The sequence below is a fragment of the Balearica regulorum genome, chromosome 7 (genome assembly GCF_011004875.1).
Source record: "Balearica regulorum gibbericeps isolate bBalReg1 chromosome 7, bBalReg1.pri, whole genome shotgun sequence".
Taxonomy (NCBI): Eukaryota; Metazoa; Chordata; class Aves; order Gruiformes; family Gruidae; genus Balearica; species Balearica regulorum.
Window position 1 is genome coordinate 23,200,058 of NC_046190.1, and position 25,390 is coordinate 23,225,447.

At 38.8% G+C, this 25,390-nt stretch overlaps 1 protein-coding gene across 1 annotated transcript in view; it reads right to left on the reverse strand.

The window, feature by feature from the left end:
• USP54 (ubiquitin specific peptidase 54) overlaps window positions 1-25,390 on the reverse strand; it is an 80,855-nt gene that overhangs the window by 12,292 nt on the left and 43,173 nt on the right. The window contains 12 exon segments of the mRNA XM_075758499.1: window positions 835-954; window positions 3,972-4,142; window positions 5,272-5,377; window positions 5,379-5,412; window positions 6,279-6,513; window positions 7,853-8,233; window positions 8,518-8,649; window positions 12,763-12,933; window positions 16,287-16,455; window positions 17,928-18,077; window positions 19,487-19,633; window positions 23,028-23,133. Of these exon segments, the coding sequence (XP_075614614.1) occupies window positions 835-954; window positions 3,972-4,142; window positions 5,272-5,377; window positions 5,379-5,412; window positions 6,279-6,513; window positions 7,853-8,233; window positions 8,518-8,649; window positions 12,763-12,933; window positions 16,287-16,455; window positions 17,928-18,077; window positions 19,487-19,633; window positions 23,028-23,133 (1,922 nt within the window).

Consider the following 25,390-nt stretch of genomic DNA (forward strand, 5'->3'; position numbering starts at 1 on the left):
TGGGACTCCCTTTATGTACAGGAATACCCAGCTGGGATTTGAGATTCAGCATAGACCTTGCTGTAATGGAAGTTAACAGAGCAGAAAATATCACAACAGCTGAATGCTGTGCCCCTTATTCTGCAATCCGTAAGAGCCAACTTCTAAATGCAAATGCACAGGAGCTACCCACTCTGTCTGCAGCCATTCTATACAGACAGAGAGGAGCATGGGGTGAGACAGCCAGCCAGTCATAATGGAGAAAGACTGAAAATAAAATAAAATCACATAGCACGCATTCTCAAAGGTCACAATGCATTTAAGCACTTCAATGTCCTAATGCTTTTTTCTTCATGAAAATCAGGTACAGCATAGCTCATTTCTATTAATCCAGAGGACTCGAGTGAGATAACCATTTTTTCTTCCTATGCTACAACCCTCCATGAGAAACAGGGGAGCTTAACCAACCCTCTGTAATTTGGTCTGAGGATTGGGAAAAATTGTTATTGAAGACCAAGTTGCAGGGGAGATACCTACCAGGTGCTTGCTGAAATGCACCATTTAGCACCATAAAAGGGCACATCAGCACCCAGTACTCTTACTGACATTGCGCTGGAGAGAAACAACAAAAACGTATGCAAACATGAAAAACATCTGAGATGCAGAGGAGTAGGACTAAAACCCTGAAAAGGGAATGCTTGAAATAAGGAAAGACAGTCACCCTGCACATTCCATAAATATCAGCTGGATCCCCATATTACTACCTATTTCATGTGATTCTGATGTTTCACACTTTTTTCTACAATATTAGTAAACTGTCAAAAGCGCAAAGCTCAGGCGGTTAGAGTTACTTACATATAGCTTCGTTACAGAGAGCCAAAGCTGCAGCACAATCCCCCTTCTGCTCTTGATTCAGCGACTCTTCAAAGACCGAGTCTGCCTCCTGCATCGACTTCTCAAAGCCATCACTCCTCCCTGCAACGGGGAGCACCCTTCATTTTGGTTTCATTCATTGCAGGACCCTCACTTACCCTCATCCCATTAGTGATTGTCAAGTTCTTCCATATACGGAGTCTCGCAGAGGCTGCGCATATCCCAGACTGCATCACCTAAGCTTCCCTAGCAGAATACAACTTGAGCAACCTGACATGCTTGATATCCACACAGTAAAGCAACATGAACCAGATTTTTTCCAAAAATTTTGCTTTCTACTTGAGAAAGTTGTACTGGCTTATTATATTATTTTCAACAATCTAAATCAGTACAAAAGATGGTATGGTCGTATCACAGAGTCGGTTTCAGATGACTTCTGTCAAGCAGGAATTAATCTAAATTTAGAATTAAATCTGAACCAAAATGTATTAGTAAAAGAAATATATCAGGTCAGGGCTTTCCTTGTACATTATCTTAAATTCCCTGCCAAAAATCTTCTGTCTCTCCTTCGGATATCCAATTACTTCCACACAAAATGAAACAAACTGAGACATCTGGGGAACAAAACTCAGGCTTGAGTACAGTGTAAATGCCTGCACAAAATACTTCTACAAATGTGTGTTCAGTACATACACTCAATGACTAAGAGAGACACAAGGATATGAAAACCCAATGGTCTTGCAGCTTTAAGAGGAAAAACACAGGTCTAAGAAGCCAAGAAGAAAGGGACAATTGTCAAGAATTCTTTTTGCAACAATTTAGAAAACAGTGTTGGCTAAGGGAAGGATAAATCATCCTTGGATGCAAGAGAGATGAAACACTGCGTCCTGGCATCAGAATATCTACTCCAAGAGGATGAAATACCCAATCTGGTGTCACCTATTAGACATTATGCAAGTTACGCACTGAAATGTACACATTCAAGTGAGGCATGGAAAAACAGAAAATAAAACTCGACATTTTGTTTTGATAGGGGTGGGGTCTTTTTTAAATGGAATGTCTCTGTCATTGTTGTAGAGAACATGGGTATCTTTATCAGCTAACAGTAAATTATGTTTTCTCAACTTTCATAACATATGCTATAGCCTGGCCTGCTCCCCGACACCATCGTGCACAGATGCAAACACAAACTCTCTTATACCATAAACCCCAAAAAACTCACACAAAAAGCAAGTACTGCAGAGAGAAGTGAGAGGAGTTAGAGCAGTGAGTTAATCAAGCAGCACATTCAGTTTCAAAATCAAGGCTATTGAGGCTTGTAATTAAGGCCAGTATACTAAAGTTAGCTTTCTTTGCATGAATTTAGCAGTTTACTTGAGGGAAAATGAGTCACAAGTGTTCTGGAGTTCTGCATACAAGCAAGCCTTCCAGGCAGTCAAGCAGTCTGTTAATGCTAAGCTATTACGTCTCTGACTGGGGTGGGGAAAGGCTTAAAAGGAATAAACAAAAACTTTCTCAGATCTCAAGTCAACGCCTGTAAACTCTGTAAACATTCTACTGAAGTGCTTTTTTTGATTAAGCATTATTCTAGCTACTTTTTTTTTTGAACAAGGAAATTAAGCAATTTTTGCTTCTACCAACTAATACAACAAGAGATCAAAGCAGGGTGATATCTTGGAGAATATGCTGTTTTCTTTTGGGCAGAAGCAGCAGAGAAGACAACATCCTCGTGCTGAACAATAGTGGTTTACTTTTCAATTTTTACATCATTAGCATTTATATTACAAAAGTAAAACACTAATATTAAAGATGTCCACCTACTCTGGTACATCAGAATTTTTCACCTGGTTACTGGCACATCACAGCAGCACCGTAAAGGATAACCACATGGCTCACTGATGGTCAGCAAAAATTATAAAAATATTCCCACAGTCAGACATTCTTCTAGAGATCATATTTTTCAGCTGCCATTGGCACAGTGACATGCTGGCAGTTGGCATGACTGCAGAGCACTGGCTGCATTGTGCCCAGAGCTAGCATTGCTGTGGGGTGTCCCTCTCCTTCCTCTCTGTCCTGTAGCAGCAAACCAGCACCTCAACTCTTATCTACAAGAGGTTTGAGCAAGCAGCATGGAGAGGCCATGGCAGGAGGCCTGACAACACAGGAGGCCACAGTGGGCTTGCCCCAATCATGCATGCATTTGTGGGAGCTGAGCCCAGGCGTTCACTACACCTTCCTTGGCTCTGCTGACCCAACAACCACCCCCCAGTTAAAATGCTCTACCAGGCTTCAGCCTTCACTCTCCACTGGGTCAGTGCGCTTCATCCCACCTTCTGACTCCCCTTACTGGCTGACAGAGATTGAGGGCTAAAACAAAGGCACTACACGTGGTTCCTGTCACCAAGTTCCCTCTGCTGCAGCTTCATCCTTCCGATTATACCTTTTCCGCTGCCATTCCTTGCCAGAAACATGAGGAAGTCATGGAAAAGATAATCAAGCTTAGTATTTGACTGTTTTATTGGGGTTTTTTTTCCCCTCAGAAAAGATATGTAACTAAACCCAGCTCAGATTTTCAACATTAGATCCAGCTTAAGCCTGCCACAGTACTTGTTCCCACCCCTGCGGCTGCACAGTGGGGCAGGGAGAAAAAGAGTGAAAATACAAGGGCAGGAACAAGCAGAACTGCTTAGGGCAGTGATGCTACCAGAAACAAAACAATGGTGTAAATGGACAAGCTATACTGCAGGTCAACCCGAGGTTGTCTGAAAGGTAGAAACAGCCCTGCTCATTGCGAGATGTTGGTTGAAGCCTTTTAGCTAAATCTAGATACCAATATTAGTAATGGTGCACATCACCACATGAAAACTGAAAGGTGCAGATATATTAAGGACATCTCTGCATTACTTTGTTGTTTCATTTCAGAAGGAATTTAGTCAAAATACCAAACACTGGTTTTCTGCATTCTACAGCTTTGAAATTGATGGTCTTTCACTAACTGAAGGTACAAAATTGTAATGGAGGGGGAGAGAGAGAGAGACTTAAAATACGAAATTAAGTACAAAGGTTCAAAAAACTTCAGCACTACAACCTTGCAAAGCATACTACGTTCAAAAAGTTACCCTGATTCTGCAGTCATCTAGATCATGAACCTGCTGGGACGGGATTAAAACCCATTGCTGCCTCCATTTCCTTTTCTCTTTTTCTGCGTAGTTCTTGTTCATGCGCTCTCCTTGCCACCTCCTCTTGCAATCATTCCAGTTCACTCTTTAAAGGGACAAACATCTCCCCACCTTCCAAAAAAAAAAAAAAAAAAACCCACCCCAAAAAACCCCAATGAAACATTTTTTGATAGTAAAATCTCTTTAAAGTGTCCCTTAAAAGACAAAGAAATATTAATGGAGAATATAATTAACATTAGAAAATAACAAACTGACCAAGCAAAGATCACGGAATTTCAAATCAAAGTTTTGCTTTGTTAAATTTTACTTTTAAAACCCTGCCCGAGCCATTTGGTTTCCAGTTGCCTTCTCTGTGTCAGCGACTGGCAGAAATGCTGCAGTATTGCTTCAAGCTCCCCTGCAGCACAGCCCATCCATCCCTGGATTCAATGACCCAAGCAACTGCAAATGGAACAGAGAGAATCACTGGAAAGATAACCCTAAGTTGATACTGAAATCTTGAGGCTTCTTACTGTGCTTATAATTTTGTAAATAATTCTATGTCAAATTAGTCAGATCATTAGCTTTAGTAAATAAAATGGATTCCAACTGAGATGCTTTTCATCTAAAAAAAATGAGAGGAAAATAAAGCACATCAATATCCTAGTCAACACAGCAGAAAATCACTCGGTCATTATTCTCACTTCAAATATGACCTGCATTCAAAAAGTGTCTCCCCTCCTCACTTTCCCTTCCCCAGACATTCTCTGAAATAAAGTATTTGCTCAGAACAATAAAAAAGCAGAACGCATGTTTTGCAGAAAAGCTCAGACCTTAGCCAAGCATCTTGTAAACATTTATTCTCATTTCTGACAATTCTGAATTTTGTATAGCATTATGAGCTTCTTTCAGGACTTGTCATCCTACTAAGTTATCATGAGTTATGCTTGGAAAGGTATTTTCCACTGATAGTAGAACACTGAGTTACAGGAAAGAAAAAGGAAAAATAGGCTTCACGTTATCAGTTAAGTGAATACTCAAAAAAGATGCCAGAGAAACATGATCAAAGAAATATTCCAAAGTGTTTTGCAACCCCTTTTGGTAAACCTTATTAAGTTGTAAAACTGTGTTTATGTTCCTCCATGTTTCTTTTCCCTTTCCTCATAATTTCACTGTGAGGATAAACAATTCCAGAAAGAAAAGAATAACTCCAATACAATTTACCTTGCAAGGCCACTGCTACCGAGGAAGCGTATCTTACCATCTCCAATGTGTGGCGGGCTGTTTGTCCAGCTCCCAGTTGTTGAAGTAGACTCCACTTCCAAGATGCTGCTACTGTGAGACTTTGGGATGTTACGCCAGGCAGGAAACCAATCCACTTGCTCGCTTCATATGAGCATCCCTCCAAGAAGAGAGTAATTATAGTTTACCATTTTACTAATCTCCAGGAGAAATTACATCTTCCCTTTTTTTTTTTTTAACCATCACGTGAATGTTTACTTGCATTTTAATTTCATTTTTTTAAAAAGTCTACCAGAAGAAAATCTTGGGGGAAACAGAGGAAGAGAAAGTTAACACAGGGGAGGACAACAATTCTAAACTCCTCCCTAAGAGTCTACAATGTATATTAAAACCCATGGTCTGATAACTGTTCAACAAATTCTTATAGCTGAAAATCTACTATTCTGGCATTAAACAGTCTCAGTTGGTGATTGCCTGAAGCATTCTAAGCCAAGGAGAGAAACACATTGTGCTGCATATTTATTTTTGCATATAAATATTGCAAGCGTCTTGCAAGTCTTCAACAAACCTCTCAAACTGAAAATGTCAAAGATTTCTATACAAGACTGTTGATTTCTGATTTTCTACAAGACTTCTATTAAGCAATGGTTTAACTGAAACAAAAAGGTCTATGACCCGTTCAAAGGACAATCATAAAACTTGATATTTTAGTTGAATTTTTAAATCATAGAATACGGGTACGACTATTTCAGATGCATCATTTTAGTCAACATTTCTCATGCAACTGAACCCCATTTCTTTTCCTTCTTACTAGCAGTAAGCTATCAATATACTGACAAGAGAATGAATCGAACTCACTCAGACTCCTACTTCCTTTCTATTTCTCCCCTGCCCCCCCCAAATGTATTACAAGCTAGCAGCACCATTTCATATTTTTAAAAAAAAACTGTTCTACACCATGTCGTCACTACAAAAAAAGAAATCAAGACTTCAACCACTCCAAAAATGAAGTTTGTTAAAATCTACCTGTGGGTGCTTGAGCTCTCAGACAAGGGCATGTCCAGACTAACTGGGCTGTTGCTGTTGCGCTCGCTGCTTTCATAGCCAGACTCCATCCTTTGTATTAGGTGAGGATGTTGATCCACCATGTGATGCTGGGTGCCCCGGCCTAGCACACCTCGCTTGTATCTGACATTTGACTGGCTTGATCTTGTTTCTTGAACAGTGCGTTCCTTCACCTCATTCTCTATAAGCTCTTTACCTGTCAAGACAAAAGAATATAGCTTGGTAGATGATCCAAGCTTCAATACCAACAAATCATCCATACATATATTAGCTTCTCAACCATGCTTAAACCAGAAGCGGTGCCTTTAATTTAGTGTAAAGCTAGCAAAAATTAAGCAGAAAAAAAACCCCAAACAATTTTACAGCATTCCTAGTAATATTAAGCAATAATCTATCCAACAAATTTATTTTTAATCTCTCCCCTTTACTATAACTTGCCATATTTCCCCCCAGGTAACAATCAAGTCTGGAAAGAAAATCTCTTCCTCCTCATACAATACGTATTGTACGAGATGATTTTACAGTATACCCAACTGTATTTCCAGTTTATATTTGTTATTGTACTCTGTCATATCTACTTCAGACACTGCACTTTTTACATTGTTTATTTTGCCATTTATGATTTGATGAGGCTTATATAACATTAGTTTATAGAGGATAGAAAAAAATTTTCTTCTTTTTTTAACTCTTGCTGACTGATTTCACCATCTTCCCACTTGCCTCGTTTGCTCCCTTCCCTAGACCTGTGTTCTCTTCTCCCTTTATCTTGCTTACATATATTTCTTTATGCTTCCCAATTCTTTTCAACCTTTAGCTCCTTCTAGTAGGTCTGCAACAGCATCCTCAATAACCACAACCCTACTGCCAGTCACGCAAACCTCTTCCTTCTCATCCCACAGACCGTCCCTTCAAGCACTCTAAAACGGGAGCACAGCAGCTCCAGTAGCATAACAGCATAAAACCCAGGCACTGGTAAACATCTGCTCTCCACATCTTTTACAGTTTTTATTACCTTCAAAACCAGCAAAGCTGAGGACAAAGTCTCTAGGTACAAGCTGCATAGCTGCTATGGTGTAAAGCAGCCCCAGGTAAATCATCACTGGCTGCCAGGCTCTTACCCTCACAACAAGAACTCAGCACTGATACATGAGGTACTCGCCGCACCACAGTCTGAGCCATTATGCAAAAATACCATGATGAGCCAGAGAAAAACAGACCAATACAAAAGGCCATTCCACGGGATAAACTTCCAGATACTTAGCAGTCTAGTCCTGTGACCATTCAAGCAGTGCAGACACTAATGTTTCTCTTATTATTTCCTTACATATGAAATTTAGCACACAGAAAGCAAACAGAGGTACCACACGTGCAACATGAATACCCCCACAGAAACCAGCTTTCAAGGACATGACTCACCACTGACCTAAATGCCATGTTCAAAATTTCACTCTCCTACTTTACTTAAACAAAACAGGATACTGGAGGATTATAAATTCCACACATTCTGAAATAAATCTTTCTTCTCAAAGTCTTACCTGCCTCTTCAGAGAAGGGGCTAAGCTGAGTGTAGCCACAATGCTTCCTCTTGTCTTTACTGAAGATGCTGTCTATATTCAAAGACTCTCTTTTGGGTCTCCAGGTTGGCCGGTACCTGCTAGATGAACTGGATTTAGACTCACTACTGGTACTTTCCACCTCCCAGTCTCGAGAGTGTGCAGACAGACTTTTTGAGGATCGTGTTTCTGCCTGATCCACGCCACTCCCTCCACGAGGGGAATTCTGGATGGTTTGAGACATCTGCTGTGGTCTGCTGTGGATCATATTGCTCACTGTTTCTTTAAATTCCCTCAGCCTGCTGGTGCTGCTGGATGGTTTGGGGGCAGTTCTGGGGGCTTGTTTCTCCTTCAAGGTTTCTCCTGAAGTTTATAGAGACAGCAAAAGCCACAAAAATAACTTCAGCTTAAACTAGCAGCCTTACTTGCAGCATCTCCATGCAGACTTTGAAAAACAAAAAAACCCCAACAAAATAAAAAAATCCCAACCAACACCCCCCCAAACAAACAAACAAAAAAAAGCAAAGACAGGGCAAAATACAGACAAAGATATAAGAAACAAGGAAAAAAAATGCTTGTACACACTGTGGATCTTAAAAAGATGCAGAAAGAGGTATCAATACTTGAAATAAAATAACATCTCTTGCCTTCACTATGGTATCCTGATGATTGAGCCTCATCTCCTTTTCGCCGAGACCGGCTAGAACTCCTCTTGCGGTCTGCCAGCGAGCTCTTTTTGGAAACATGCCTCTGATTGCACTCACTGTCAGTCAGGTGCCCTGGAAGGACAGAAGAACACAGCAGAGATGACAAGAGGCTTTGGACCGAGTGTGCTGTACACTAAGAGCAGCAGGGCGCTCTTGCTCCTGAGGAGCTGCAGATGCTCCAACGCTAACTGGCAGATCTGGGTAAGTTTTTGTATCCAAAAGTTTTTGGTTTTGTCTTGGGGAGGGAAGGGTATTCTGTTTTTAAGAGTCATAAGAGAGCAATACAGCCCCTCCAAGGACTCTGGTTAATGCGAGCTCATCCACAGGGAGAGGAAAAAGTTGACTCTGCCTTGTCTAAGGACACCACTTCCTTGCTGTCTGAATACTTTTTCAATTTTAACGGCCATGATCACAAAACTCCTGAAGACAGCTTGCTTGACATTACTCTGTTGAATGAAGACTCAAACACATGAACGAGTTACCACGTAATAGTAAATTACCGCACATGATCAGCTGCCCTGCACTAACTATCCATCTGCACTCTCTTCGCCTGTAGCAAATACTAAGTAATCTGAGTTAGCTTAGTCTACAGTGAGGAAGCCTCAGGTGGCTCTCAAGGGCTAAATCAGCTAATTCACATTTGCCACAAACTAAGAACATACACACAAACCATCAACATGGATCAGCTGACACATGACAACATTCCCTTACTATAGCTCATGTGTCTGAGTGCTAATATTGTCTCTTGCACACAAGTTACTCCCTATCTCCTCACACCAAACATGAATTAAGAGTATTCAACATCACAAGTTTTCTGTATTGCCTTTTATTTTCCTAATTTTATGGTTCTCACACGTTCACAGTCCTAAACCTGCAAACACAAACACACGCATGGCTTTACTCACGTGAGTAGTCCCAAGCAGAGATGCAGGATAAGAAGGGAATTTATGAATAAGCTACAAAGACTTTTCTCTAGCCTTATATCACCAACTTTCACCTTGCACAAGATGATAGGAAAGGAAAATTCCTACTACCCAATAGTGGATTAACAGCCCCCAGACTAAGTAGCTGGCTGTTCTGAGCCTTCCCTCTTCTTTAGAAATCAGCATAAAAACCAACAACATTTAAAGCAGATTTTACATGCAAAATTGTAACTTCCAACAGTTGAAAAAAAAATAATTCACTTCAACTACAATTGCTACAAAGATACAACAATAAATGAGTGGGAAGGAATCCAAACAACAAAAAGCAAGCTACACAAGACTCACATTTCTATTCATTGCAAAGTGGAGAGTGATTCTGTAGCCAAATTCTTTAGAAACAAGCAGATTATATAAAAGAAATTAAGGAAGTAAAAGAGAAATGTTGGCAGTAAAGATAGAGGATGTGCAGCATTTAGGTGACTGAGGACGAGTCAATGCTTTGGGAGAAGTTTTTTTCCTGCACAGCACGGACTGGACTGTCACACATCTTTTAGGGACTGAAGGAAGTGTATTATTTTATACCTTTCAGTGGCTCCCCTCAAGATAGAAGCTGCTTATGTTTTACTTCAGCGTGTACAACTTCTCCAGTTAAATATTTGACCCCCCAAAGTTCTTTTGACCTGATGAGTGCTTGGTTACCATCCTTCAAGTACTGTAACAGAAACTATTTAAAGAGATTTAATGCTGCTTGAGCTAGCTTAGAGTCTGCACAGACTAATTAGAGCCCAACTTAGCCTTGTAGAATGAACGTTGCTAGTGTCGCATAAATATTTTCTCCTCCTTTCATAAATAGCAAATTTTATCCTAATGTCACTGGACATTTCATAGCCATGGAGGAGATGCCAAGAATCAAAAGTTTGCAGGACACAGGCTTTGCTGTCTTTACCTGGACCCTCTAGAGTAAAGACTAAATGAAACATAATACATGAATATAGGAATTACAATCCCAGAAATATTAGCTAACATGTTACAGTTTGGTTTGGTTTTTTTTTTTAATTCACTAAAATAACAAGTCAGAATTTCTGCTCAGGTGCTTAATCATATGCTTAAAAGGTGTCCCTCGCTGAACATATCACTTAAATACTTCATCCTCTAGAGATGGGATGGCTTCATAAGCAAACCGTGATAATCAATGGAAAAGTTTGTTCTCATAGGGGTTGTGCACGTGCCTAAGAATATGGTAGAGAAGAGAATGAAATCAAACAGGTTAAGACACAACATCCCCTACTCCCTCCCACTGTAATCTCAGTTGCATGAATAGGGCAGCCAGAATACGCACATTTTTCTCAGCAGCACAGGTTGGTAGGAGCAAAGGAGGGCTTATGCAGCCACCCTTCATGCCCCCATTCTGAAGTACCCAGGTGCCCTGAGGTCGTACGACCCAATGGTGGTCCTTCCCTGGAGGACGATGTGGGATAGGGTCCATAATTTTCTGGGCTGGAGTAGTGGGTAAATGGCCACTAAATGAAGACTGCTGCTCTGCCCAGAATGATTCAGTTGACAGGTCAATGTGGATGGCTTCTTTATAGCCCCACGGATCAGCATTTGATGACTGAGCAGTTGTATGAGTTGGCAGATTGACCTTTTTGGAAAGGTTTTGGGTAGGTAAAAAAAAAGGGGGGGAAATGCCCAGACAGGTGGCTCGCTAAGGGGACAGACTGACTATAGCTAAGGCTGAATTGGGGAAGAGAAGGACAACTGAATTTAGGTTGTGAGACGGACTAAGCTGAAGGGAATAACAGGATAGAATTAGTAGGAGAAGAAAGAAAAAGAAAAGGAGAAAGTCACTAAAAATGACAGAACGAACAAAAGGTTACATGCTGAACTTCATGCTTAGATGTCTGCAACCATTCCCATACCCCCCCTTTTCTACTGACTTTTGCATGGCAACTTTTGCAGAGAGGAACCTAATCCAATAAATTCTGTACCACTTTTGCAGACTATATAAACAACATTCCACTAACATTTTCAATTTAGGCTTCGCACTCTGAAAATCAACATAAATTTTGTCTCCTCATCACTCAAAATCTGCTTCAGCTTTCCCTTCTTTCTCAACACTCTACCTAGGACTATGACTGGAACCTACAGTACCTGCTAAAACATTAAAAGTACTGTCAGGCTATCTAAAACCATACATTACAGTTACTTGGACCTCTGAAGAAGAATGAAAGAGTACTGAAGAAAACCAATTTCAAACATTTTTTTCTGGATTTTGACGTGAAAAATATTTGCACCATGATTGTTTCAAATGAAATAAATATACGTATATCATCACAATAAAAGAGACCAACTATTTTGCAACTAAAAGGACAAAGTAATATGATAACTGTTGATGCTCTGGTGCAACAAGCAGTTGTTGATTCAACTGTTACGTCCTCTTAGAAAGTCTATTTAAGGCACAATAAAGTAACTTTTCACACAGACTTATAGCAGATTGTATTTCTGATGCTTGAGAAAGTCTAACCTTAACTCATGCATTACTTCTTCAGAAGTGATGTTAGAAGTTAGTAGTGTACAGAGAAACAGGCTCACTAGGGTCACTGGGCATGAGTAATAGAGCAGATCTAAGCCTTCAGAGACTTCCAGTTAAGCTCTTTTCAGCTAAAGAATTTTCAGGCAGACAATTCAGCTGCCTGAAGGAATACATATACAGATTGTCTTCTCATTGCAGATTCTCACTTAACCTGCTTCCATGGCAGGGGCAGAAAATCATCTTATGTTCCTCCCTGGTGCAGTAAATACTACCAACACCCACTCACATAGAAAGTCCTTAGTGCTCAAGTATGGGAGTTTCTGGTGATGAAAGCACCTTTCCCAGACAGCTGCAACTCCTGAAATGAAGTAACTGCCTGTAGATGAGTATCACACGTAACACTTACCAAGCCAAACAATGGCAGTGTACAACAGACTCCAACTTACAGAATTATATAACAAAGAGAGCAGGTGGGATTGTAGATAACAGAAAACATGCCTGTAGATGTTTGTCTGGCTAGATACAAGTTTACAAAAGCCAACATGACATTTGAAGTTATGCTCATTTTTTGTGAATGCCAATGGTTCACTACAAACCAAAAACATTTAGGATACAACCTGTAACGAAATAGCGAACGCTGTTTAGTATATAGAGATTTGTCACTGGAATCCACTGCAGTCATCATATTTAATGACAATGATCACACAGATATATAATGGTATCTGATACCTGTGTCCCTGCTGCTTTGTGAAGCTGCATCATTCTCCACATTGTAGATGACCGTCCCCTGTGAGTCAGAGGAGAAGTGACTGACCACAGACTCATGGTGTGCCTGTTTATAAGGATAGCTATCTGTAGAGGAATCTGTCCTGGTATCACTCGAGATGGAAGGTTCTCTCCCTAGGGAAGGAAGCAATGTCAAATTTCAATCTTTTTGGGCTACTCTGAAAGGAAGTAGAGGCTAAAAAAAGAAAACAGGAACGGAACGGAAGAAACTACACAGAAGTCAACAGAAAAAGAGACTACCAAACATACAAACTCAGATTCAAGGATGCCAGAGCTTATGGGAAAGGTCCTCTCCTTTGGAAGGGGGGAGTCTCATTCTTTCTGCAAACATTTACTTCTTTCTCTCCAATAACTGAAAATTTATCAAATCCTTTTATTAGGCAAAATTAAACCACATCCATTGGACTGACATTGGTATCACACTGAAATTATTCCTTATTAAATTTCGACACTGTCAAGTATCATTAAAATATGAAATACACTGCTTCAGGAGAAGTCAAAGTTAAAAAATAGTCAAGTACAAACTATTAATAAGGTAACAAGAACATCGCAAGTTATAACAATTAACACACTTCACCTACTATGAATCAAAAGCTTATATAGTAAAACTTTATACTGAAATTACATTATCTAAAGCAAAGTAACCTGCTCCTTCTCAAGAAGCTAGCATTGGGTCCACTACACAAGTGGGATACTGAAAAGGATGAACCATCATGATTCAACTTCAGTACAGTAATTCCTAAACTCATTAAAAGAGGAGAAAAAGACAGCCTCCTCTCACCACTTTCAGTACATAAAATTAGAAATCTGAATAGTTTGAAGACTGCTGGCCATTTTATATATGTGAGGTAAACACTTCTGAATACACAGGATATTAATTTCATACTTGTTCCTCAGCAGACAAATTAATGAAGAAAAGAGAAATTAAAGAAGAAAGTAGTTCTTCTATTTAATCACAAACACTCAGCCTGAGGGAACTTCATGCTTTTGGTGAGAGCAAGTCCTGTAGCTGATGTTTTATTTAAGGATGTCTAACAACTTCTGAAGTCAGAAACTTCACCCCACCTCCCTACTGGTTAAAAATCTTATTGGTGTAAAGAAATACAGAATACAGCTGTTAACAGAGATGACAGTCACAGAAAGAAAGGTGAATGTAGTCAACAGGAACCAGTGCTGTGGAACTGAGTACTAGAAAATAATTTGTAACTGAAGTCTTTATTCAACAAAAAAAAAAACCACAACAAAACATTAAGAGGAGTTGCATGCACTTAGCTTCACAACATTTCACACCAGCACCTTTGAAAATCTTTCCTCCATAATTTGTACTGTCAGATGTTGGTGTGGTTAGATGCGTTTATAAGATTCTCTTGACAAAATCACAGTATTCTGCCTGAACTTAACAACTTAAGAATAAGCAATTTCTACTCATTTCTGAATTATGGGCAGCGGCTATCTGGTAACACTGAGGAATCCAGAAGAAGCTGTAGCTACACTTAGTGAGAGACAAAAAGGCCATTCTGAAAAAAGTATACTAGTGTAGAAAACTCTGGATATCAACAAGGCTAGAGCATAATTCACTTCTATTTGACAGGAAAATGTGTAGGGTACGATTTCTCCTGGGACTTCAACCTACAGAATCTCACAAATTCTCTCAAGAGGCTGGTATCAATGTTGAACACTGCAGATTACAGGAGTAAGCCTTGAGGGCTCACCAAGTGTTTTTGAAATGAAAGAGCAGGTTACTCACTATAGCCTTCTGAATTTTATCTGAAAGGAAACACACACACACACATATATATATATATATATATGTATTTTATACTCAGTCTCCTGAAGTAATTTTAAAACATATTAATATTAGATACTGCAGAGACAATGAGCAGAAGGGTTATCTATGTATTTCCTGGAGATCAGTAAGCAGAACAGTAAGGCAAGTTTACAGTGTATATTGACATGAAGCTTGTAGAAGTGCTCACAACTGATACATAGCACTGAAGGTCCTCCTCTCCCTCTTCCAGACTTCTCTTTTTTTTTTTTTTTGGAACAGGAAGATACATTTATAAATTGCAAGGCATCTTGTCAAGTGAGAAGTGAAGGTCATCTTACCAGTGTTTTTATTTAAGATTTATTTTAAGAGGAGTTGGAGATTTATTTCATTACTGGTAGATTGTCAACACATAAATAAAGAGACAGCAGATGTTCTCTACATATTCATTGACCAGGAAGCATAAAGTTAGCTATGGGTGAGGAAAACCATAAAATATTCTTGGAATTTCAGTTGTATAAATAGCCTAAAATCCTGGAAGAAAGGTATTTCTGGTTTTAGTCTCGCCTTGCTGTTCTTGGGAACTTATAAAACTGTCTCTACTTCACGATATTCTATGCAAATATCTAAAAAAAAAGGAAATCATTTTCATTTGCAAAGCCATTACAATATAAACTTAAATCCGGGGGGGGGGGTGGGGGTGGGGTTTCCTCACTCTATCTAGATTGTAATTGCTTATCTTTCTCAGAATTTATAAATTCCTCTTCAAATGAGGCCTCAATCACCAATAGTGTAACTAGATGTCCAAAATTACTTCAGAAAACTTCAAAAAACCAACAGCCTGTTCAGACCACTACCGATATCTCGAGCAGACCAAGTTCTAACCTCTGAAGCACCTTAATTGGACATATCTTTCTAATTTAATGGTCTACTGTTAATACAAAGAATTCAGGAAGTATTGTGTTAAAGGCCTCCGAGATGTTAGGTGCTAAAAACGTATAGCTGTGGATCTTCATGGATGCAAGACCGACCATGAAAAATGAAGAAGTAAACATGATTTAAAGGGCACAAGACTTTGCCAACCCCTTCCCCCTCAGTCTCCCACAAATCAGTTCATATCTCTTGCACTGCTTTATCTGAGTAGAAGACAAGCCAAAGGCTGAAGATAAGCTGCACTGATTCTGCATCTCATTTTTTATTTTTAATAAAACTATTTTCTTCCCCTTCCCCCCACATCCTTTCACCATCCTAGCAAAGGACTCATTTATGACATTTCCTTAATGTTTCTTTTCCCCAACTTCCCCCCTGAGTTTAATTCTGCAGCTTCCTTTAATTTTTATGTGTTCGTGCATCTCTGCTATCATGCCCTTCCTGTTACAACTGCTGATGGATTTATGAACTCAGTCACTGTTATTGTTCCTCTCTACATCCATGCCACAACAGGTCCTTCAATTCCCCCCCATCCCCCCTCCAGTTTCTTTCTCCAAACCTTTTTGGAAAAGATTAATACACAAACAATCACAGTCTTGGACTGAGAAAGAGGTTCAAAGGTGAACACTGGAAGTCCTCTTCAGAATTCTAGATCAGCTTTGACAAGCAATAAGGACCCCTGCTAACAAGAACACACCCAAAACCAGCAAAAAACTTTTCACATGCAGCATTACAGCATAAAAGTATAAGGCATATAGTCCAGACTGCTTACCCGAGTCTTCGCTATCATAGCAAGTCCTGCTATATTGCTGTAAATCCACTTGAGGGGGCAAGTCTTGTGTTGACACTGGAGTTCCTCTTGGATCTGCATACAGCAGCAGCAAAGGCTGATAATGACCCTTGATGCACTTTGTCACAACATCTTTCCATTTTGGACCAATCTAAATTAACAACAACAACAAAAATGCACAAGAAAGGTTTTCTGTCATCATTTTCTATAAGCAGCTCTCTTTTTTTCCTTGTACTTCTTTCAGAGTTTGATTTTCCACTGACATTCTTTAACTCCTATATCTAGCACTGAACTGGACTCACCAATAAAACTGACTGCTGGTCACATGTTGGAAAACACATCAAAAAGAGATGATTTCTAAAATGTAACTGAAAGTAAACTGTCTCTTAAAATTGGCATTTCCATTCCTCATTCTGAGATTCACCTTATTTGAGAAAAAAGGTACCATTTGTGACACCAGCTGGTCAAGAACACACCCTTGGAACATCCTGGAACCAACCCACCTAAAATCAAGGTATTCACCATCTTATGGCTAAACAAATTACAATTCCTGCTAAAAATACAACTACAAAAATAATCCTTTCTTTTCAGATTCTTTTCCCCAGAGAAAGTTTTTCATCTTCTGAAATGTTCTAACTCTGCATCAGTCAAAAAAACCAAAAAATAATTTGTTAACAAAATTTCTTAATCCATCCATCAGCATAAGCAAAATGAACAATAAAAGACATCAACAGCATGACAGCAAATCCAAATCCAAGCTAACCACTTTGGTGTGTAAATATTTCTGCTGTTACAGAACCTCTGCAAGCATTTTGATAGGACAGGCAATAATTCATACACTTATATCCATCTCAAAAATCTTCCCCGTGTACTAATACAGGTTTCACCTAATACACTGAACATCTATTCCAACAAATTTGCTCCATACACGAGTATTCTACTAAAGCACTGCAGTACCTATCCTTGGCAAAGTTTTGCTGCAGAGAAATGTGAATGTGATTAGAGCTTTCCCTTTGAGACTGTGCTTGACATGACTACAGGACAAAATCTTCCTCTCTCATCTCTGTGCTTCCATGACTAGAAGGAACAAAAGGAGAGTGGTGTGAAATAATGCCAAACAAACTAATGCGATGTAAATAACAGTGTGCCAAGATCCCAGCACTGGTATCTTTAATGTCAAGGACCTCATGCTTGGTGAAAAGGGAGAAAAAAAAGCATTAACAAAAGAAGCGGAAAATTTATTGTTGGCAGCAACCACTAGGGAAGACTGGTATCAAGATACTTCAACAAAGAACGCAAAAAGCAGGCACTAAATATCTATACCGCTTGCAAACAAGGGAAAAGTATATATGTTAGATATGCACATGAGGAAATGGTAGGTTTTCAAACAACAGCATAAAAGTAAGACTGGCAGCCAACAGAACAGAACTAAGAAGGCTTCTGAGATTTCTGGTATCCTTTTTTGAGAATGCTTTACTTTGCTCAGAAAAAGGAGCATCGGAGTTAAGGGTCTTGAGTGGAAAAAGCCAAAATTTCTCAAAATCTGTAGAAAGCAGTATGGATCTACACACAAGTAGCTAACAAATTTCAAACAGATTATTTTTCTAAACATTATTTTCTCACCTCTTTGACATGAGCATCATCAAAGTACATCCACTTGCGGATTTTAGTTTGGAAGAAGAAGGTAGAATAGTGTTTTCCATAGTAACAGATCATTCCCACCAAATACAGCTCTGAGTGTTTTGCTCTGTCATCAGTTACTCTGAAGAAGAGCTTCAAGAAGGGAGGTAAGAAAAATGAAAGGAGAAATTAATAAAATGCCAGAATTTTACATACTGCTTTGTCTTTTAAGACCTCAAAGTACTGTATAGAGGTGTCAGGTTTTTACTTTAAGAGATAGAAAAAAAGCAAATACTTGAGTAATTAACCAATATTTAAGCAAACCCAGTGACACAGACCTGGAACAGACTCCTATCAACTCACCAGGCGCTCAAGAATCAAGTCAGTGTTGGAGACTGTGGCTGTACCTTAAGGAAGGCATTTACAACAATGATATAATACCTTTTCAGGATTTGAAATGTGACTTCATTCTGAAAATTTGTATTCTCTGTGTCATGCTTGCTGATTATATCAAATACTGTTTAAAACATTCATTCCTCTTTGCTTTGTAGAAACAGAGCAGTTCTGACAGTGAATAGCTGGCACTTATTTTGACTTAAGCAAAGACAAATTTATGACAACATCACTTAAAAGATGAACTGAAGATATTAGTAGGTCAAAAAAATTTAGTACACAGAAAAAATGTTTTCTGACTATTTAATTGACCATGTTTTATTTAAAAATGCACAGGATTCATTTTTCAGTGTATTACTGCTTTACTATGCAAGGACTGTGCTGTTTCATAACCACATTTCCATTAACTTGCACCAACTTTGGTAGACGATGCACTGGCCAATGCATTTTTTTATAGATGTGTATACTTTGGTTGCTTGGTTTTTTAACTTTCATGTAATGCCTCAATGCTACAGTAAGACACAGCTACAGTTTGGTATACAAATAATTCAGCTCTAAAGCATCAGCTAATGTAGAACAAGTGAATCCTCTAGGGGACAAACTTCCAGATCCCGAACACAACTTAATCTATCATTCAATCACACAGTGCCAGCCACCATCTCTCAGAGACAGCTCAGTTATAAATAACTCTTAAGTGTTATAGCTACTCACGTCAAAGAAAAGAGGATTTAAAGAAGTTTGGGGGGAAAAAAAAAAACCCAAACAGAAACAAACCCCCCTTTACTGCATTTTTCTCTTCAAAAGAAATAAACTTCTGTTCTTCAAAATAAAACAGTACATACGTGTTTCCATAGAAACAGCACAAACCTCTGCAAAAATTCCTTGCACTTGCAAATATTTTTTGCTTCAGATAAGCTTTGTCTTCCAGAGTAATTTTTAATTTTCAGTCATTTCAGAAACTAGAGAATATACAATTACACTAGTACTTTCACAGGTTTTGTGAAGCATTCAGAAATGGGTCAGATTCTTGGATCTGCCCTCTATTCCTCTATTTATGAATACCAAAAAGGTTAAAGATGTCAACCTTTTATTTTTCTCAATCCATTACTATAGACTACCATGAGAAAGACTGTGTTTGTAGGCAGTGTCAAAATACAAAAAAACCTCACATCTCCCAGTTTAAGACAAGTGCCCAGGCTGTGAATCACATCCTCAGCCAGATCAGAGTGGTCCGAGTCCCAAACCAGGCCAATGGTGATGATCTGTGGAGAGTTCATCAGCACACGACGAATACGGATCTTTTCCCCACAGTTACTCTGAGAATTTAAAGAGAGCAAAACATTGAATATAATTCTTCTCTTATTATGTTAAAGCAAGGCACTAACAAGTACAAGTTTCAAAAGTACAGCTTCCAAAGAGATGGTGGTGAAACACAGCAGATATAATATGTTCAGTGTCAAAATATGAGCTTATGTCACAGATGAAGAGTGTTATCAAGACTACCTGGTATTTGCAAGCTTTAAAGTACACACTGCTGATTCCTCCTCATACGACTGATAATGATTAAAAGGTATAGTGCAAAAGTTGGTTATTTAAAAAAAGATAAGCATGCATACATGAAAGATCCCAAAAACATTCTTAGGAATTGCAGAGAAAGCTTACTTTCTTTTGATTAGAATCTCCAATTAAAAATTATATTTACAGAGACTGATCCTTTATAAGATAGCGTCAGAAAAAACTTCAAGGGGCTACTTTGCTGTGAAAATTGGGTGGTGGTTGTACAAGGTACCTCAAGCATCTCATCTGGGACATGATAGTTAGGTCAGTATTCATATATATATATGAGAGCAGCAGTTGGAAGATCAGGAGAATAAGAGGTGTTTACTAACCCATATCAGTTCATTTCTTATTTCCTGTTTCCTTTCCCTCTCTCATTTTTTTAATTTTTTAAATATCTACCAGTGCTTATTGACTGGCCAGTCTCCCCTCACTTGCTAGCCAGAGTACTTCTCAGAGATCAGCTTGCTTCTGAAGCTAAGACATTTCTCAGTGGTCCTTCCAATCCATCGCCTCTTGGAACTGTGGGCATCTTTAAAGCATCATGAACAAAGTTCACCATCTGAATTAGGAGATTATCACTGTCATTTTAGCAAATGGTGCTTTTTTTTTGGGGGGGGGGGGGGGGGGGGGGGGGAGAGGGGGTGCATGGGGACGGTGACATGGGATGGACATGGATGGGATAACACAACAACTATGACAAAAACCTTTTGCAACACCCACTCTCCCCCTGTGGCAGGTCACAAAGGTACCTCTGCAAGATTCTGAAAAAATATTTTCATACTGAGAATAGTTTCTCATCTCTACAGAGACCAATTTCACAACTGGAGGTAATCATTCCTGACACTACAACCAGGGAAGAGATCATAAAGCATTTCTTCCCTGCAGCAATCTGGAAAATTAACCGGAATTTTAGTCCCAATTATCAATGAGAAACAAAAATGAAATGTTAAAAAAACAGATAGAAATGAGCTTACTTGTAATGAAGACATTACTTTACAGGTAGAAGACTGGGATGTTTAAAGGTAGATATGAGGTTTTAATATTAAAAGATGGCTCTATTCACACATATTTTGTAAGGGTCAACTCAAAGTACAAAAGCATTCCTGTGGACTACCTCACAACAAACCTATCTTACTCTCAAATTGTTAGCTAGCTGAAGTAAAGATGACATCAGCATTTTCTGCAAGACAGGAGGAGTATTACATCCTGATAAAAAGCTTCCCTTGCGTAACTTTTAAACCACCCTTGGCTAAGCCTCAACAGAAAAATTTCCCAAATGGAAAAAGAAAGGAGCAGCAAGTACGGGTAAGTATTTTCATCCAAGCGATTATTTCACAGTTAAATAGCAGTTCACCCTGACAAAGAATGTCTTTATTAAATTTCCCATGCTTTGGTTATGAATATCAATCTTTTAAACAAAAAACCAATATCTTTATTTCTTTTACTCAGATAAGTGAGTCAATATTTGCCACTATTCAAAAAAGAAAAAAAAAAAAGAAAATAATGTTTTGATGAAGACTAAACGTGAATGTTTCAGAGTTAAGCGCTACAGAAAGTGGGGGGATAAAATGGAAATACTGCCCCTGGGGAACAGGCACACAAGCCATTCCTGTTAGTGCTTGTACTGCTTCACTGAGGACTGGTGAGGCATCTAACAGTAGCACTACATGAAGCAGCAATTATGCAGCTGTTTCCTGCCCTACCTATTAATCAATATGTAAAAAACAATGATAACTCTTGCATACTTACACAAAGCCCTGGGTCTGGACATACTCAAATTAAAAGGCAGAACAAGATATCAAACACTTGCTTTAGAAATCAAGCCCTTATGATTTAAAAAGTAATAATAATTCTATATACTTACATGAAAAAAATTTTCTTAACCCAACTGATACACAGAATTAATTCAGCTGAATTTTGTCAGACTTACTGCACAGCAGAACAGAACATTTTTAAGAATAGCAGCCTGTGATTATCAACTGGACACATGCAGTAATTGTTTTTATGTGGTTAAACGCCAGTCATCACTCAAAACAACTACAGCCTACGCTTTCTGGTCAGTATCTTCCACACTGGACAGCAAACCTCACTCAGACAGACAAACCAATACTCCCTCAAATTTTCTGTGATGATTTCTGCCTTTGGCTTAGCTTTTGCAGATAAACTGTGTAGCCTATAAGCCCTTCACTGTCGGGATTACCCTCTGGCAGTGGGAAGCAGTAGTTCTTTTCTCTTTCCCTCTGAATGACATTTTGGCTGTATGCTGCAGGTACAGCAGTTTGGTTAACAGTTCAATTTATTCCAACTGAACAGTAGTAATGAAGTTGAATGGAAGCTTATCTAGGTAAAACAACTGATCTTGTACACACAATTACCACGAGTGGTACAAAAGTTCTGCTATCTGTGCATAGCATGGTACTACTGAAAAGATTTTACAAGAAGTACTACTTTTCTCATTATTACAGATGAAGCACACCATCATCAACAAATAATCACCTGAGAAACCGGATGAACTGTGGGAACATTGTTCCAAAAAGTGTAGCTAATCAAAACCACTGTCAACATACAGAAGTCTTCTATAAAAGGATACAGCCTCCAAATTCTTTGTCATTTCCATTTCTTTAGGTAAGATCTCAGAACTTTCATCATAGGATGAAAGCAGCATGTTTGCAGCTTCATATAATGCTAGTGTTGGAGGCCTCACCAACTCTCAGTGAAGCTGAACAGCATACATATGATAGATACTTCTAGCAGCAACACAGGCTTGAACAGAAATGGATCGTGTGGCCATTCCCCAGGAGCAATGTAAGCATTTCCAATTTATTCCCCCTCATCACCTTTTTTTTTGGTGGTTTCTAACTCTCCAGAACACTCACTTTAGTTTCCATCCAAATACTACATCTATTCTTGTTCTCACTACTTGAGTCTAGTCAAAGAAGCACTCAACATCAGTAGTTTTTCCCTTCCTTTATTGAATAACTGAGAGGTACTGAATTCAAATCAAAAGAAAACTCTCCTTCTTATCCTTTTTATCATTATGATGAGCTAAACCTTGAAAATGCCCATGAGTTAAAGGTACGCATCAGCGTAATCTACTAAACCTCTTCTGTCCTGTCCATCCCTTTGCAAAGGAAAACTAAGGATACTAACTGGACAGTTTCGTAGGTCTCCCATAGTGCTGGCGTTCTGTAGCAGCTCTCCAAACATATCTGGAGTCGGTTTCTCTCGTCTCTCCAGCATGCAAATAGCTTGATTGCTTCAGTATAGAGCAAGCATGGAAAACAAAAGTTTAATAACAAAATAAAAACCCAGACCAACATTAAGTAAGTATGTGTTTCACTTAAATTTTATGAAAAGTTAAGAACCTTAAAATACACAAAACTTTTTATATTTAATATTGTAGTACAGAAAAATCACATTATTAAGTGTGAATTACTACACCTTCCCTGGTAATACTGCATAAAGAAAACAAGTAAAACTAAAAATAGAAACAGTTTCCAGTTTGGCTTAAAATTTACATCTTAAAAGCAAGCTTTAGCATTTTGATAAATACTTTATTTCAAAAAGAAATATTTGCTTCAAAATGCTTCCCTTCAGTAACCACAACCGTAGTAAAGTAGCACAGTAAAGCACATCCTTAATAATAAAACTATAGACAAAAAAATATAACAGTACCCAATTCATTTCATTGTCCAAGTTGAAAAAAGTATGACAGTAAGTACACAAGAATATCAATACTCAAAGCATGTTCAAGCTTAAAATCATTTAAGAGGTAAATGAATATATCACTGTTTATTGGTGTTCTTAAAATAATGCATGACTTAAGATTTGAGATATTTCATATAAAATATTGAATACCATTTACATAATTTTTTTCCTGTTTTTCTAATAAACAATATTCTGATACACATTGTCTACTGGTAACCTGAAGAAAAACTACAGTTTGATGGACCAGCAGGTAGCAGCCACAAGGGAGAATGCTTTACAATATTCCTGGTACTCTAGTAAAGTGGTAGCTTTTAACAGAGACCGGCATGAGAAGAGCAACTAACAGTTTTCAAGACAATTTTTCCGGGCTCTGTAACTACACGTCTCGTGCAGGACAAGAAACAAAGAGAAGTTTTCATCCCAATCAAAATTTCAAGACAGAAATACACTCCTGCCTTGATCAGATTTAAGCAGCTTTTAACTGAGCAGCCAGCTACTAAAAGAATAAAAGACATCTCTCCTCTAGCATTCATTCAAACAAACTACTACAGAGCTATAGCTATTCCTTTATGCCCTCTTTAATGAAAGGTCATGTTGACCAGGGGAGTTCCCAAGTAACTAGAAAAAGCAAGAGCTATATCTATCCAAGAAAGAGAATTTAAGGAACCACAGGCTGGTCAGTCTTGCTCCAGTACCTGGGGCGATGAAAGACCAAATCCCCTTGGAAATCATCTCCAGGCATATGAAGGACAAGAAGGTGAGTGAGAGCAGCCAGCATGGATTTACCAAGGGCAAACTATGCCTCACCAACTTGATTATCTCCTATTATAAAATGATGGGTTCTGCTGAGGATGAGAGAGCAGATAATATCATTTGGTCTCTAGCAAGGTTTCCAAATCACCTACAGCGTTCTTGTGGCCAAACTGGGAGGTGTGGACTGCACAGGTAGAATACAATGTGGACAAAAACCTAGCTGGACCTTCAGTCTCAGAGGATCAAAACATAACCAACAGTCAGTTGAGACAAGTGTTCCTCAGGTGTTAAATACCGGGGCCAATGCTATTTAACATTTTCATTAACAACCTGGATGATGAATCAGAATACATCCCCATCAAATTTACAGATGACACCAAACCACACAGAAAAGTCAATATACAGAAAGGGTGTGCTGCCATCCAGAAAGATCTTGACAGGTTGGAGGAACAAGCTGACAGGAACCTCATGAAACTCAGTAAAGGGAAAATACAAAACATTGCACCTTGGACAAAGCACATTCAATGCAGCAGTACTGGCTGGGCAGAGAAAGGACAAGAGGTAAAAGATGCAGAAAGGGAAATTCTGACTGGATATAAGGAAAAAAAAAAATTCACACTGAGTGGTTAAGCACTGGAACAGGCAGCCCAGAGGAGTCCTTGAATGTTTTCAAAACTAGCTGCACAAAACCCCAAGCAGCCTGATTAGCTTTGAAGTTAGTCCTGCTTTGAACAGGAGGATAGAGTAATTGTGCAAAGGTCCTTTCCATTATAAATTATTTTTTATTTTTCTTATCTTGTTTCTTAACTCACCTGCTTGCATATTAAGGTCTTTCAAAATGTACACAAGTCCTTGCCACTACAGCGTCAGATTCAGAATCATAAACAAGCAGACACACTGATCCATGCCTAAATAGATATCTTCTGCTCCACTAAATCCTCATGTTCTTTATCATAGTTATCAAAGCTCCACTAACTTTGAACGAACCACATTCTAGACATTTAATCTTGTGAAGGTAAAGATCAAACTGCAATACCAGTATAAAAACAGGT